Here is a 12,579-nt window from a genome sequence, read left to right as displayed (position 1 = left end):
AGTGTTTAAGGGGTGGCTGTGAAGACAGAGACTTTCTTTTTACAAGGAGTCACATGTAAAAGAAGGGGACAAGCTGCTACCAGGGAGATTCTGAGTAGACATGAGGACAATTTTGCACAACAACAATCAGACATTGAAATAATTCCAGCAAGGTGGAGTCCCCAATACTGGATATGTTTTAGAACTCAGGTGGAATACTTGTACCCTAGCCCTGGAAGATAAAAGTTAGACATTGCTAATGCTTTTTATTTGAAGGAAGTGTCTGGACTTTCCAGGGACAGTGGGACAGGGCTGGGGTCCAGGAGCTGAGCCATGTCTAGACCACACTTTTCCTAAGAAAGGTTGGACCAGATGATCACAGAATGGTAAGTGTTGGAAGGGACCTCTGAAGATCTAGTCCAAGGCCCCTGCTAGAGCAGGGTCATCTAGAGTAAATCACATAGGAATACATCCTGGTGGGCTTGAAGTGCCTCTGGAGATGCCCCAGCTTCTCTGGGAAGCCTGTGCCAGTGGTCTGCCACCCTCAAAGTGAAAAATTTTTTCCTTATGTTTATGTGGAACCTCCTGTGTTACAGTCTGTATCCATTGCCCCTTGTCCTGTCACAGGACACCACTGAGAAGAGTCTAGCTCTATCCTCCTGACACTTGCCCTTTAGATACTGATCAGCATTACTGACATCCCCCCTGAGTCTGCTTCAGACTCAACAGCCCCAGGTCTCTCAGCCTGTCCTCCTAAGATAGATGTTCCTGTGCCCATGATCCTTGAGGTCCCTTCCAGCCCGTGGTTCTGTGAATCTCTGATATCAGCAGCTGAAGGCAAGGGCCCTGGAGGCTACAACGCCAAACGGTGGGCGCAGTGTGCCGGTAACGGAAGGGGAGCGCTGAGCGAACCGGGCCCAGCCTCTCGGCGGAGGGAGCAACGGGGCCGCCCCGGGATCGCCCCGCCCCGGAGCCGCGGCGGGCCCGGCGGCGCGGGGCAGCGGGGGCAGACGACCAGCGGCGGGAAGGAGGGGCGGCAGTCATGGAGGAGGCGGCGATCGGCGACTGCCTGAGCCCGGCCGCCCAGCAGCAGGTAAGGCAGACAGGAGCCGCCCCAGCCGCCTCGGGGGGTGCCGGGAGAGCGGCAGCAGGGCTCTCGGCCCGGCGCTCTGTGCTTGCCCTTGCAGGGCTGTCAAACCGCCGCGCTCCGCCATGTGCCCGCGCTGCTTCCCGCAGGTTCACCTCGGTGTGTGCCCGCGCCGGAACTTAGTGATCCAGGAACTCTGAAGGGCGTGCAGGGTCTGTGCGCTTCGGCAGGGCTTAGAACGGAGTCTCCTGCTGGACACTCGCAGGAGCTCTGCGGAGGTGGGTGCTGGCGAGGTAATTGCTGACAGCAGCCTCAGATAGCCAAGGCACATGGAATTTTTCTGAGGTTCTCGTTTAAAAATCGGAGACTGAACTCTATGCCACCTGCAGCTGACTTTGGTACTGGAGCAGGTGTGCCAACTGAACCTCTTAAATGTTTTCTAAATAAAGTTCCAAAACGCCCCCCCCCCCCCCCCCCCCCCCACTGTCACCGTAAAACGTTAATGGGTGGATTAGTCATCTGCCTGTCAGTTCACTGCTGTCACCCTATGAACGGGAGAGGAGCTGTTAGACAAGCCCAGGTGGGCCTTTCTGTCCAACCAGTGATGCTGGCTGGACGTGGGGATTAGAAGGGAATCCTCATGTTTGTGTGTAGGCTGAGGTTCATAGGCATGCCACCTTTCAACGCTAATTTGCCTTTAGGAGAAAGGTGAGCAGTTAGGCAGGATGTGGGCTGACCGAGCCCTGCATGATTCATAGGCTCACATGAGCAAGTGGTACAAAGTGTGCTTATAGCTCAGATGCAAAAAATGTCAGGTAAGTATACTGGTTTGACCTCTAAACATAGAAGTCATTTATAGAGGCTCTTGTTTTAGTGCTAAGGAGCCCATGATAACTCATGGTTGGCTCCTGGAACTCGTGGGTATAGGGCACTTGTTAATCAAGTGGAGATGGGGAAAAATGTTTCCATGCCTTAGCATTAGTTTTACCCGATAACAGTGTTGTTCAGCAAATACTACAAGAATATTGCAGATTAGGTGTTGTTTGTCTAAACAGACTTCCAAGTCTTTATAAGTACCACAAACCTCATGAGATTTCTTTATTTTTATAGAGGCCATACACTTCATCAGACTATAGAGTGAACAATTGTGTAACACTTGAGGAAAAGCCTTTACATACAGAATATTGGAATGGGGGTGGCATCAGTCATGAAAAATGATGCTTGCCCTGGAAATGACTTGCTGGCTGTGTCTTCCGTGTTGTGGCAAGAAGTTTGAATCAGCCTGAGAATAGTTCTTGCAGACGTACATAATAGTAGCTGCATGCAGCGAGCAGGTGTAATTTAGGCAGGCAGGCCTGTGTTTTAAAGTTTCTCTGACAGCGGGATCAGATAGCTTTCAGAGTATGGTTTGATGCTGGCAAAGTAACACTTCAGTCCTCCACAATGTTATGGTACCAACTTTTGCTTACTGGTCTTAGAAGCAGATAATTTTGAGTACACGAGAATTAAGGGGTGCTTTGTGTAAGCTGAAACTCTTACGTCTGTAGCTATGTGGCAAGTCAACATAGTCATTTTTCACTGCTCAAAAAAGCAGCATAATTTCCTGCCTTTGTTGGCTGCTTCTTGGGGTTTCCAGTGGAACAATGAACTCTTAGACATTCCATAAAGGAAAAGCCCAGAGAATGCTCACCTTCAGGATGTGTGTCACTAACCTCTACCTAACCAAGTCACCTAAATAATTCTCTCATCAAAATGATAATGAACATGCGGCTTACCCGGTGCTGTGCTCAAGACACGGAAGCCTTGGCTTCTGTAACCACTGCCTGCTGGCTGTAGTTGCAGCCAGACCTTGCTTCAGCTTACCAAGTGGTATTTAAAAAGGGGATGTGGGCGGTAACTCATCAGCCATTGCAGATTTTGTACCCCTACTTTTCCCTATCCCACCTCATGCTGCAGGCAGCAGAAGATGCTTCTCACCCTTCCAATCAAGTACTTGGTTTGGATTTTGTGTCTGAGGCAGCTGTACTTCAGTACTGAACCAGGTTAGAACCTGCTTAGTTTTTCCCTGATCACAGTGAAACATACTGAACTCAGAGGAAAGATCCTGCTGCACAGGACTGGATTTTTATTGTAAAACTCAAGTGATCCTTGAGCAGGGTGGTTGAGCACTGAGCAAATAGACCCACAAAAGCAACAAGCATTTTGCACTGCTGCAGGATGCTTGTATTGGAGCTGTGTGGCTTATAAATCATTCTGGACAACCTCAATAAAAAGATGAAAATGCAGGATGTATAGATGTAGTATTTCAGTGAGTTAAGTGAGTTTAAGGTGGTTATTTTTCATCAGGTGTGCATTTCTTTGTTCATTGCAGCAGGGAGGTTGCCATTTAGAATAGAATAGAATTAACCAGGTTAGAAGAGACCTTTCTTCTGGTTTTGCCCACTGGGCTTTACAGAAGCCCCTTAGGTTGCTAGGGGTTTTTTGGGGGGTATGACGTGCACAGTACAGCTGAAACTGCCAGCTCTTCTTGTCAGATGAGCAATACTTCATAAAAGGGAAGTTACAAAAGCTTTGTAATGAGAGCAGTTAGGCTTCATATTTTTATTCTTCTGGTTTTGTGAGTAATGTGTCACTTTTGATTGAGCCCTGTATTGTTCGCTGACTCGCTAGCGAATTTTAGAAGATTTTAAGGTTAATTCCTTCAATCTATTGGATTTTTTTATTTATATGCTGAATCTGTTGAATAGTTACTTATGCTGGCAACCTTGAGACTATTTTATTTTAGCTTTTGTAGTCTGAATTTCAGAGGCCTGTATGAATTTCCTGGTTTCATGATGTTCAGCAGTGATTCTTGCAGGCTGTGGTGTGTGTCTGTTCCTGCCCTTAAAGGTGGCTTGGGTCTGGGTGCTGTCAAGTGCTTTTGCTGGCTGAAGGCCAAAGTCATTCAGGCAAAAGTCTGTTTGGTTTAGTCAGCACACAGAGAGAAAGGTGAAGTTAGAGTTGCTTTTTTCAGGATGTGCAAGAAATCAAGGTATTTATAGCACACAACTATTAATGTGAAAACAGAGTCCAAGACTTCCAAAGATGTGGTTTGACAAACTCAGAAATACTTAATCATGCTTCTGCTTTTGAGGAAGAAGCCCATAAGTCTGACACTCTTATGTATCAGTCTAATAGTCCATAGGTGACAGAGGAGGTTTTGTTATGAACATCTATGCTTCGTGTTGGGATAGGGGCTCCTGTCAGTAGCTGAGCTGTGCTTCTGCCCAGGAAAATCTGTATGTAATAGCTCCTGTTTGTCTCCCATACACTGTGCAGAATTTGTTGGATTTTAAGGTTGCTACCAGACTTATGATTTGACTCTGATAGAGTCATACACAGTAAATGTTAGATGTGGAGTCATCTCTGCCCTGATTGATTGACTGACTTACTTCCTCTGAGCTAGCAAGCAATGTTGGTTTTTTCCACTAACATCACCTGCAGAATATAAAAAATGTTCATTTGGTCTAATTAACTGTATCAATTAAAGCATGGTAGAAATAGTGTTATGGAAGGAACAGGCTGAACATTTAATATTTGTAGAATAATACAGTTCTGCTATGTTTGAGAGCACCCTCCAAAGGCTTATGAGTCATCTCAGAGGTGCAGGGTTAGGAAACTGAGGTAGGATATTGTACTTGTGCAACAGAGCTGGTTTCACTTTGTCAGATAAGGACTTTCCTGGACACCTGTATTTGGGAGCTCTGACTTAACTCTCCCATGGGCTCTAGTGGTCTTGGTTTATTAAAGTGCCAAAGGACAACAAGTAAGAACATGTTAAGTCTTTCTTAACCAACAACATTCAAAGAAGTAAAGTAACTTTTTATTTGATGGAAGGGTTTGGTTCATGCTTAATCATTATCTCAGTGATGTTTATATTTCTGATACTATCAGAGACCATTGCTTATTGTACTGATCAGATCATTGCACAGAGAATTTTTTTCCCCTAGTGTGTTTCTTGTCACCTGTAGTCTTCTTTATGTGGGTTCAAAAACCCTCAAGGGAATCATGGCCTGTCTCTTACAAACTGCCTTCATCCAGCACAAATGAGCTGGTGACTGTGTTGGGAACCATGATGCAAATAACTGTAATCATCTAAATAGTACCCAGACATCACTGAGAACATGTTTAAAAAACTAACAGCCAGTTTACTTGCAGTATTTGAGGCAGAATACCAGACCTTAAGGTAGGAACTAAGAGCAGCACTCTGATACACAAGCTGAGGTTACTAAGACACCAAGAGCCAGATATGGGCAGTGGGAGGATGAGACAGTTTTAAACTGAAAGAGAGCAGGTTTTGGTATGATGCAAGAAGGGTGGGGAAATATTAGCTGGTCAGGCATTGAAGGAAGAGCTCCAAAAGGCTGTGGAGCCACCAGTCTTGGAGGTTCTGGATGGCCAGTGGAACAGTGCCATGAGCAGCATGGTCTGAATTTGATATTGACTCTGGTTTGAGCAGGAGGGTGGACTGGATTCCTCCCGAGTTCTCTTCTAACCCAAGGAATTCTGTAATTCTTTGTTTTGATGGGATTAAAAATAAGTTGCTTTAAAATAGTAGTGTAAGAGGTACAAGAAGAAGTTTTTGACTTCTCACAAAAGTAGCAGTATGTGCTAGTGGCAGATGTTTTTAACTTTAAAAATGTTTAAAAGCTATTCAAAAGGATCCAGAATACATTGTTTCTCTTGTTTGTATTGAAAGGTACTTAATGCTGAAGAGCTGTGTGGTCATGGAAAGAAAAAGTTCATAAATAAAAGATATGTTCCAGGATGTAAGCCATTGTTAGGCAAAGATACTACGTGAAAATGTGTTTTGTATTGTTGCATGTCTTAAATGTTTGCCAGTTGGCTTTGCATGAGCAGGTGGAGAACTACAAAGCTGAAATGGACTAAGTTAGAGATGCTTCATGGATTGGCACTTAAATCTGAAATGCATCTTAATAAACATCAGGTTACATGTACGATGTTGCACAAAATAAAATTCATTAAACTTGCTTCAGTTGGTATTGGATCTGGGGAGCTGACCAGCCTTGTTCTCAGGGAGATCTGAGTAACTTGCTAAACTTTTTTCTTTTCATTTTTACATTTTATTTTCCAAGTTGCTTCCTTTCATTGTATATTGTGCTCACTTACGGTGAATACAAAGTTCTCCAACATAGCTAGAAAATATGTAAATCCCATGACTCTTATTATACAAGAAAAACAGAAGGCAAAATATGTGATGTATATAGAATTCAGATGTTGTACATGTGTCTAGTTTTTCTAATATGAAATCTCCTCTGGTAATTGAAATTCATAAGGATGACATCTACAATAATGTTAACATCAAACTAATTTTGTTTCTGTCTTCATTCTGGCAAATGGGAAGTTACAGATGCACAGTTCTGTACTGTTGGTGCATTCTGCTTATGGGGACTGTAGGGCCCTTTGTTTTCCATAAGGGAAAGATATAGCTAATTGTTATGTTATTCCTCACCCAGGTTGCTGCAATTTGCAAATGTACTTACAGCTTTAAGTTTCTTTACTTTCATTTTTGTGCTGTTTCTTACAACTGCTTACAGCTTGCATCTCAGGATAAGGGAATATCTCTATGAACTGTAAAGAGCGAAAGGTGTATCTCCTGTTCCCTGTATCCCCAAAAAGTCATTAATGATCTGGAGTCCTTGGAGCAAGGTTCTTCTTCCTTGGGGTCCACTCATGTTGCATGTGAACAGCTCCTGGCAAAAGGTGGTGGCTGTTACGTGGTATCACGTGCATCACCTGGCAGCCTCTTGTGATGAACAGCCTGGAGCAGTCCTTGTCTCTAGCGCTGTCCTGTATTTACAATGGTCCTGACTGTGGGACACACTTGCCCTAGTGCTTCCCAAGGTGCTGGACTTTATTTTCAGATAAGCAGAAATGGGTCCTGGCAAGTCAATATCATACTTACTGAAGGACTGTGATTTTGTAACCTTTAGCATACATTTTGGTGCATGTTTGTATAGTGGGTGTCACAGACAATTTCCAACACTGCAGGTAAATCCTAACGCTGCCTAGCAGCTATTCCACATGGTATTTACCCAGCTGCAGGCTGTGGGGTGTTTTGGGAGGCAAACTGCTTCAGTTTGGTAAGTGCTGTTGAAGCTACAGTCTCTTGAAAATGGTTGTGATAACACTTGCTTACACCTTGGAGCCTGCTGTCCTTTGGCTCTGTACATAATGGCACCCTGCAGTGATGAGAGGGGACAGGGCCAGCCTGGAACTCTGCTCTAAGTATGAGTCTGTGAGTGCATTTTACAGTTTCCATCCATGGCAGATCCAGTTAGCCTGAAACTCAAGCAATGAGCTGAGAAGAGAGCAGCTCTCTATGAAAAGCCAACCCTTTGCTCGTTCTGCCATGGGCATTTTTACCCTGTGAGATGATTTTGCTGTTGTTACAAGTAATTTTTCAGGCTGAAGTTGCCTGTGTTACAAGAATTAAAAACTTGGTTAATTTAAAAAGAGGGTAATTGCACAACAGGGAATGCAGTATTAAACAAGAGGAATCTTCCTGTCTGCTAGCTTGAACCTAGGGACAACACAGTAAAGCAGGAGAGAATGTCAATAACTGAAGACCAGTGGTGGTATTTAGGGGATTGGGGCTGTTCATGATGGGCTTTTGTAGAAGGTGGGTGATGTGAACTTCAACTTAGCCTAGTTACTGTGTATATTGAATTTTATCATTACTGAGGATTTAAGATCTACAGCACTACAGGACTCCTAGTCCTCGCATACACCTGCCTGTGTTTGGTTTTCATTAGTCTTTTTCTGTTAGCTCCAAGTTTCAGCCAACCATTTTTGGTAGGGTCTTTTGTTTGTTTGTTTGATTGATTGTTTTTTCCTGTGGTTTGTTTTGTGTTCTCGAAGGTTGCATCCCTTTTCCAGAGGTTGGAGTGGCAAATACATTTACAGAAGGGAAAAGAAATTGCACCTTTCTTTTTTCTGGTTTTCTTTTTGTTTAGAAGTTCTAGTGAAAGTACTGGTGTTTTGATTTTCTGTGTGCTTGATATTGTTTTAGGTTTACCTGTTAAATTGGATGGCATCCTTAGAGTTTCAGAAGCAGAGGAGTTGGGTGTAACGCTGGGATGGCCAGCTGAGCAATACCTTGTGCTCCCTGCTGAGCTCTTCTGAATTACGCTGGGCAAACTGCTTGTAGTTGTGCTGTACCAAGCCTGAGCTAATTTTACATTTCTTTCTATAAGACTAAAGGGCTTTGCCGGGGACTAAAAGCAGGCTATTAAAAATGTTACTGTGTATCATGTTCCAGCACCTCCAACTGGGCTGAAATGAGGGAGTGCTGTAGATTTCCTGAGAAGTCTGGTTTTGGCAGATTTCCACTCCAGAGAGGTTTGGACTTGACTGCAGACACCTGGAGACTTTAATTTAGTCCGTTTTCTCAGGTTCCCTATTCCGTCACCTCAATCATTCTAGCCTTAGCTGTGCATAGCCATGCTGAATAGCAGCATTTACCTAACTGCAGTGTCCGTGTGTAAGTCAACAGTTAGAAACAATGCCACGTAATGTGTCTGCTGTCAGTCAAATTAATTCATCAATAGAAAATAATCTGCACCACAGTTGGGGGGGAACAAAACAAAACAAAATCTCTCTTTCTTAGATAAATTCTGCTATTTCCTCTCTATTCACACAAACAGTAATTAAAGGAAAAATGCAGAGCATTTGTAAACACAACTGTTAACTGATGGTAGTGCCTACACACGAGGGTGTATTACCTGCCTGTGAAGCATAACAAGTTATGGAAGGCAGGGCCATTACTTGCAATAGGGAATTAACTCCTACAGATGTGTTTACAGTCTTGCCAAGTCAAGTCTCCCTCCTTCATGCACTGCTTAGCAAGTGCACTTCGCGCTGAATTGTCCCAGCTTTATTTCACTGCTCTGTTCCCATTTGCAGGCTGAAGCAAGACTTGCAGCGAAGCGAGCGGCGCGGGCAGAGGCACGGGAAATACGAATGAAGGAACTGGAAAGACAGCAGAAGGAGGTAAGGTCAAGGCTTTGGGGGGTGTTTGGATCACCTTCATTCCTGGATATAATCCAAGATCCTGGAACAAAGGGTTAATCTATGTTGTGTTAAAACATTGCCTGCGTGGAGCTAATGCTGACCGTGGAATAGTGAATAAAATGGCCTGCAGAAAATACAGATTGTGGCAAGAATTTTATCTTGGTCAATCCAGTGTAATTATTCACAGAAAATACTGGTGGCTAGTTAGTAATCACTGTTTTAATATTAAACTTTGAAGTACGTGGCTTGTTTTTTTGTGCATTGGGGGTGGTGGATTCTTATCACTTGGTTAGAAGCCTAATGAATATGGAAGTCTCTTGGCCCTTGTATAACTCTACTTGTGAGTTGGTTTGCCTTGTTGCTGTGCAGATGGCATTGTAGTCTCCTTTGTTTTGTAAAGTGATGGTCTGCTGTTGGCAGAAGCAATGATAGAACCTGAACTTCTGGCAAAACATCACCTTCTCCAAAGTGTCTGGATTAAATGCCTGGTGTAGTTTCTCCAATGTTCTGGAAAAATTAGTTGGTTTATATCATCAGCAAAGTTACTGTGCCTCTGCACATCAGTGTGTGGGAGATCATGGGCTTCCAGTGTAGGAATGATCTTGAAGACCAAAAAGGCTTGTTCTACTCCTGCTGTGTTTGACAAGTAGGAACAGTACTAAATGCCGCTCCAGTCTAGGAAACTCTGAGCAGGATTTGTTCTGAAGCTGTAAAAGCTAAAGTAGTGCTGTTAGAATGAGATTGCAAGCATGGATTGGTGCAGGTGCACTGAGGCAGAAGGGCTTAAAACTTGTGTTTGTTGATTTGCATTAGTGAAACAGCAGAGTAGACCAGCAATAATTATAGTTTCACTTTTTCAAATAGAGTTTGAATGAAAGGGAAGAAGTAAGGAGTTTAGGGGCAGGATGTGGGAGTACTTGATAAGAACAAATTTACATCTGTGCTTTAGGGTTCAGAGAGTGGTTCAGTTTAGCCTTTGGACAATGAATTGGGATGTGACAGCAGACTACAGTGTTGGTGCAGGCTGCAGTAATCAGCCTGCAAAAGACTCACTTGGGCAGTTTGCCCAGCCTCAGCTTCATGCTGGAGCATCTCCTCTAGTTGAGGCACGTCTAGATGTGTCTTAGAAGCCTGCAGCCACAGTAGGGTTAGATGTACCTGGAAATGCACCAGTAGCAAGAGCTGTGAGGAAACGTTGCCTGTGGAAGAGAGGAGCCTTTTTCTGCTACAGTTGCTGTTACTGTTTTTGGAAGGATGGTTCATGCAACCTGGGCCACAATCGGGAGGCTTGAACTGTGGATGAGTGTTGGTGCTGTCAAGTTGCCTGCTGTGCCTTCAGCCTGAGTGATGGGACTTGCCGAGCAGCCTTTGGAAGATCCATGGTAAACAGCTACTAGGTGTTCTGTTTGGGTGGCAAAGTAAATATGGGTGTCAGGGCAGTTGACATTGGTGTTACCATCTAATTTGCAGATAGCTTTAATGGAGGTGATGACCCCTTTGAAGATTAAAAGCTCGTGCTGCAAAGGGTGTGCTAGTAAATGAAAATTTGGGTATGAAAACTAAAGCTTGTGTGCATGCTCCTGCAGATAACAACTAAAGAGCCAGGGAGCTGAAAATCTTTGAAAATGTCTTTGTATAGATAGAAATTGACTAGTACAGGATGATGCTCTGACATACCACATTCAGTGAAAGCTAAGCCACATATCCACCACAATCTGTTTTGTAATTCACTGGCATAAAGGACATAGTGCAACAGCACACTGATTTAATGTTTTGTAAGCTTGGATATTTTGTGGCTTTTTCAGATAGCTTAATCTCAGCCCTCGTGTGCAAGGTCGAGCTAGTAAGGATGGCTGTGGGAAGTTTTTCTTTGCCATGAGTATCTTGCAGATGTAATGAAATAAAAGATACATTTAGAAAATCTCAGTCAACACCAGTGTGGGCACCTACCCCATCCGTGGAGCGGAATGTACTATGGTTCTGGTATCTGTACAGCTTCTTGTCTGCCATCCTCATTTCCTTTGAAAACTTTTCAGAGGAACAGCTAGCACATTGCCACTACTGCCACGGTGAATAACCAGAGCTTGAAGCACTTGCTTTGGTACTTCAGAAGGGGTTTTGAAGCCAGTTAAAGGAGTTACAAAGCAATAAATAGATTTATTGTGTGTGTGTGTGTACTTTTACATGCCCTCACAGGCTTCTTGTGGAGCACGGATTACTTGAGAATATATTTATGTTGTTAATACAGGTTAAAAGATTCCAGATGCTACTATTAGAAGCTATACCCATAGCAGTATAGCACTCACTAGCAGTAGAGTGTTTTAACACTTTTGGACTGGAAATTGGCTCCTTTCATGCCCACCATCTAGTATAAATGACATTTTTGAAGTCTTGGGCTGCATTTTCTTAATTTAAAAATAATTGGGTGATTTTTGCATTGTGAATCTGTATAAATGATTTAGCTCATGTTCTGCTTGCCTTTGCAAAAGAAGTATCAGTGCAAAAGCACCAGATAGAAGAGGCTTTTGCTCTCTTGTGAATGTTTCTATAGTTAGTTTTCTAATGAAGTTCCTGTTGATTCTATTAAAATGCCCCGTGCTGGTTCTGTTGGCTAGCCATACGTGAAGAGTGTGCTAGAGGTTACTCACAGCTGTGTAGTAAAGCTCACAGGTAAATGGCAAAGACTACAGGATTTTATACCAAGCTCTTCTTTTGACAGAAATTGTTTGGTATAGAGCACATACATGACAGCAGAAACTGCTGCATAGTCTGTTCTTCTGGAAATGTAGAATTGCATTCATTGCCAGCCACACTATTGCCAGGCTCTTTGCTTTTCAAAGGAGCATACAATGAGAAGCTCGTGGTGGGCAGTTTGGCTTTAGATGGTGGTGAGCACGCTTGTGTGGGCTCAGCCCTTGCTCAGGCTGCTGTGGTTGCTGTTACTTGTCTCCTGGATTGTGTGCTCAGAAGTTTGAAAGACAAGGTGGCTCTAAGAATTCTGGAAACTTAATGTGAAGCACATACTGCTGTGGGAGAAGAGCAGCTGGAGAAATTGTATAACTGAGATAGACGGGCTTTGGGGAAAAAAAGTGCTCTGAACTGCAGTTTGAGATGTGGGAAAGTTACTGTGGAAGGCTGTGCTCTTCACTGCGGTGGGGCAGGACTGCAGGTGTGTTCCAGATGTAGTATCATCTCATCACCTGGCACCACCACATGCCAGGCAGCAGGAGGATAAACTGTGCCAGTGTTTTGAGGCTGGGTTTTGTTTGCTTGGTTTGTATTTTTAATTCCTAGGGAGAAGAATATAAGGAGGAGAGCATGAGTACAAGCTTAACAGAAAAGTATAAACCAGGTAAATGAAAAGTGTTTTCTGAAGGTGAAGAAAGAAAATCATGATCTCTTGTATACTGATGTATGAATCTAAGGGTAGCAATCACGCT

The 12,579-nt window shown here is 43.6% G+C and overlaps 1 protein-coding gene across 19 annotated transcripts in view; it reads left to right on the top strand.

The window, feature by feature from the left end:
- The window catches only part of LRRFIP1 (LRR binding FLII interacting protein 1), a 121,217-nt gene that overhangs the window by 47,721 nt on the left and 60,917 nt on the right, over window positions 1-12,579 (top strand). For 17 of the 19 annotated variants that reach the window (XM_068138041.1, XM_068138040.1, XM_068138039.1 and 14 more), the window contains exon 2: window positions 9,032-9,118. In XM_068138041.1, coding sequence (XP_067994142.1) covers window positions 9,032-9,118 — 87 coding nt within the window. Of the gene's footprint in view, window positions 1-897; window positions 1,073-9,031; window positions 9,119-12,579 lie in introns of those variants that run through there. The other 2 variants (XM_068138044.1, XM_068138026.1) reach the window with 1 other exon arrangement.

Source organism: Melanerpes formicivorus, unplaced genomic scaffold (genome assembly GCF_026170545.1).
Source record: "Melanerpes formicivorus ecotype bairdi unplaced genomic scaffold, bMelFor1.0.p_v2 SCAF_5, whole genome shotgun sequence".
NCBI classification, from domain to species: domain Eukaryota; kingdom Metazoa; phylum Chordata; class Aves; order Piciformes; family Picidae; genus Melanerpes; species Melanerpes formicivorus.
This window is presented reverse-complemented; position numbering and strand designations above follow the sequence as displayed.